At 43.1% G+C, this 3,813-nt stretch overlaps 1 protein-coding gene across 2 annotated transcripts; it reads right to left on the reverse strand.

The window, feature by feature from the left end:
* Window positions 1-644: 644 nt before the first annotated feature.
* Window positions 645-3,489, reverse strand: LOC144684852 (pro-adrenomedullin-like). 2 transcript variants are annotated; one of them, XM_078549167.1, is made up of 4 exons: window positions 3,238-3,489; window positions 2,645-2,753; window positions 2,333-2,467; window positions 645-1,604 (listed from the first exon to the last, which is right to left on the reverse strand). In XM_078549167.1, exons 2-4 carry the CDS (start codon window positions 2,743-2,745, stop codon window positions 1,334-1,336), a joined length of 507 nt encoding a protein of 168 aa, XP_078405293.1. In that variant the 5' UTR covers window positions 2,746-2,753; window positions 3,238-3,489; the 3' UTR covers window positions 645-1,333. The 2 variants fall into 2 exon arrangements, with proteins under 2 accessions (XP_078405293.1, XP_078405294.1); XM_078549168.1 differs by having other exon boundaries at window positions 2,645-2,756; window positions 3,238-3,354.
* Window positions 3,490-3,813: the final 324 nt, after the last annotated feature.

Raw genomic sequence — 3,813 nt, forward strand, 5'->3', positions numbered from 1 at the left:
TCTAATCTCAGGTTGGCAAACAGCACGAAAGAACCCCTCTCAGCCTATTTATCCTAGCTCTTGTAGTGTCTGGATTTTAGGTCAGGTGGCGCTACAGGCTTCAAAAATGCAACAAACTCGACCGCATTCTTTGGTCTCTCATTGCGGTTTCCTATTGCGCTGATCATCAAAAAAAGTCAGTCCCCTTACACCGCCGCAGCGGTGCCCTTTAACCAGGATGAGTCGGATCAAGTCCTCCCAGAAGGAATTTGAATTCTGTTTCATTGTATTAATGGTTTCGCCCCCCCCCCCCCCCCCCCAAAACTTAAGGCAAAACTCTCGGGGAAATGAATGTCATTGATGTTCAATACATATATTGCGACTCAGTGGTCAAAAAGATGCGCCTCCAGTATTGAATGGGCTGCCAGACGAACCCTAAACAGAAGTGTAATGGCTGCTGAACAAAAACAAAAATACCTGGAAAAACTCAGCAGGTCTGACAGCATCTGCGGAGAGGGATACAGTTGACGTTTCGAGTCCGTAACATCAGAACTAAGACATATATTTCATCACATTTCTATAAGCTGGTAGAAGGGGGTAATGGCTGCTGAGTTGCTCCTCGCATCTTTTCTTTAAAAAGGGGAATACAATAACCACAGGCATCATAATGTAGGCAGATGTTTATTGTACTTAATAATTATGACAAAATAGATTGTACTACATATACAGTCATTGCAAGTCTGGAATGTACAAAAGGAGTCAGGTAACTAGTGAACATTTTACCTCCATAATAATTGACACACGATTCTAAGTTTGCTGATACTACAATGCCCTTATATATTTATATCACGTATAAAAATAATTCTATTTCCAGATGTACAGTTACAGGAAATAAAGAGTTAAATAGTTTAAACAATTTTATATACAATGTCTTTCATACATTAAAACGTCGATTGCACTTTCTGTAATAGAAATTGCGTTCAAGTATGATGCAATCCTTTTTCTACTAGCAGGATTTTAGACTCCCTGTAATCCAAACACAGAAAAAAAACAACACAATTCAAATGTAGTCTGCAGATAATGGGCTGGAATTTGGCGCTATGTAGGGTATGAACCCTTAATTCCAAGGCATTCGCTGAGAGGTGGCGCCCTTTCCTTCATTCAGCTCGCTCTGAAACGTCTCCAAATACCAACTCTGGAAAGTTTGGAAGCTTGTAACAGATCTGAACTCTGGCGTGCATTGTAAAGTTTACCGGCTGCCTTCGTATGACCAACTGAAGGCTTTGTGAATATTCTAGTCCCATGGCAGTGGCCCCTGCTGTACACTTGTGTGTGCTGGTCATTGCACAGCCCATCACGTCCTTGCCAGTATATCCTGTTCCCCAGGCAGCGTGAGCGCCGTTCTGGATCGCACCGATCGCCGTTTCCTGCCGTAGCTGTTGGGACTCCACGTGCTCCACCGAGCCATGTTGTCTTTCTCCGGGTTATTGAGGAGCTGATTTAACCGGTGGCTCAGCTTCTGGACCTGGCACGTCCCAAGTTGGCAGCTTGGTCGGTTCAGATGGAGCTGTGGAAAATGTGGCAACCCGTATCGGTAGCGCTTCACACGGATGTGCGCGTCTGAGCTGATGGAGAGAGAGGGAGAGAGAGAAACGCAAACATAAGAGCAAAATCAGAGAAGTGGGTTCAGAACCCGTCGCTAACAGTAAAATGCAGCGGCTCTTTTAAATAAATCTTCGCCAAAATACACATGATGGACTCAAGTCTGCAGTGGCTGTGATCAGCCGATTTATTTGGTTTTTTCTTTATGACAGGATCACTTTGCAAACTCGTTATAAAACATGCAAAAAAAAAACAGCCCAGGTTCTGAAGGGCAACTCAGAACACCGGGAAGAAACTGGTAAATCATAATAACGAGGGGAATGATTGGCGGCTTTTACGTAAATGTTCTCATGTAGGGACTTTGGGTCAGACGCAATTAATCCCGACATAAACGCAGCGGTAGGAAATTCTGAACCGCAACCCTGCAACAGGCCTGACTCGCACGCATTGTTTTTACCTTCCCCATTGATGGTAAACAATCTCTTCACCGTTTAAGAGATAATATGAAACAAAAACCGTCCGCTGGACTATCATTTCCCCTAATCCAGCAACACGCCTTTTATTTATGCGACAGTCCTTTATCTCAGATTCACCCTCCACATTTAATAATAGGTTTTGTGGTTTAATCTTAGCGGCTCACCCAATCTTAGTGATGGGGTTCGCCCGAACCTGCTGACCTCCGTTTTCATTCGCAAACCCACCCGGTACCATTTTTCAGGTCTGGAGTTCGAAAAGGATTTGCTTTAATTACCTGGAGTGAACGTTAAAGTTTTCCTTGACGTCTTCTGCCCTCACGAACTGTTGACTACTTGCTACCAGCCCCTGAGACTTCAGTTTGAAAGTTTTCAAATCCCTCTTTGCTCGGCTTAAAGCCCAAGCGTTCAACCTGCAAACAGAAACCCACACGCCCGGTCAGAGAAACTAGACGAAAGATTACGGTCACAAACTGATGGAGGTTTTCGTTTAGAGAGAAACAAAAAAGAGGAAAGGTGTCCCGTGATATCATGATTCAGTGGGGACGTGTTTCAAAAATGCGGGAAAAAAGACGCAGCGGAGAACTTGCCTTTTTTTAAATTCCGAAGCTACGTCCAATTTGGCATCCACGTTAGTATAAACTGAATAGACGAAGCAGCAGTACAGGAGAGCGACGTGAACCATCCTCATGGTGAAACCTGCTGGGGGGGTAAAAAACAGAGCCGGCGTTAGGGGTTTTCTTTTTATAATCTGTTTCTTTTGAGGCTCTCTGGGGCACACAGCGCTGATAGGCACCTCTCCAATGTTGGCTATGTGTTAGCAACGCGTTAATGGCAAGTCTTCCTTAACATAGCAGATCAAAAATCTCCGCTCAGGAGAAGCCACTGCCAGGTTGGTTTTGTTCTACATGTGGTAATTTCTCTTTCGGACAATGTTCCTTGGATGATGATCGTCAACAAAAACCGCGTTTCGAGTCATTCATACGCATAACAATGTTCCGAAACTTAAAACACGGCGAGTACAACCTGCTGAGTGTACTTTACACCGTTCTGATTACTGCCGGGTCCCATATCATTTCGATAACATCACAAAATACTTGCGACTACCAAGTAAAGTTAGTGAAAGGTACGATGTATTACAAACTTGCCTAACGGAGCCAAAGGTAGAACATTTCACACGTACCTACAAAGCCTATTTAATGAGATTTCCAAAATTCTTCAGTTCTGTATCTCTGTGGTGTATCCTTATAAAGTCTTTCGCAGAGAGATCGAGACGAGACTGTTATTCTCGAATCGCATTGACTGAGTCCAGAGCCCGAGTCCCTCTTTATACAATTGCACATGGGGCGGAGATTTCATTGATGGACAGCTCGCAGACAAGACGTGACAATACATGTGCACATCCTGCAGAACTAATACACACATCATTTGATGAGTATGATAAATGCAATCAACTGCCAATTCGTTTGTAGCTCATAAATCTCCCATATATAGTTAAAATTTCAAAAGTTAACACTTGGCGCGTGTAAACTTAAGGTTAAACGTTGCCTTAGAGAAGAGATTTAAATCGGATGTAATAAATATATAGTGGGCGGTACTTTCAGGAAAAAACATTTCCCAAACTGATCACATCTTAATTTTACTCTATTCGCTTTTAAAATCCTACGTGATATTTCTCCTTTTATATTTGAAGAAGTTGCGGTTGTCTGAGGATGCTAATGTCTCAACGTAACTTCATCAGGAATAAGAAAAGTTTGAA

Source organism: Cetorhinus maximus, chromosome 9, assembly GCF_964194155.1.
Source record: "Cetorhinus maximus chromosome 9, sCetMax3.hap1.1, whole genome shotgun sequence".
In the NCBI taxonomy this organism is placed as follows: domain Eukaryota; kingdom Metazoa; phylum Chordata; class Chondrichthyes; order Lamniformes; family Cetorhinidae; genus Cetorhinus; species Cetorhinus maximus.

Excerpts from the sequence above, each read along its gene's own strand:
- LOC144684852 (XM_078549167.1), bottom strand. The coding sequence starts at position 2,745 with ATGAGGATGGTTCACGTCGCTCTCCTGTACTGCTGCTTCGTCTATTCA. Across the intron at positions 2,468-2,644 it reads GCTTCGGAATTTAAAAAAAG|GTTGAACGCTTGGGCTTTAA; the intron begins GCAAGTTCTCCG and ends TTCTGTTTGCAG. Across the intron at positions 1,605-2,332 it reads AACTTTAACGTTCACTCCAG|CTCAGACGCGCACATCCGTG; the intron begins GTAATTAAAGCA and ends TCTCTCCATCAG.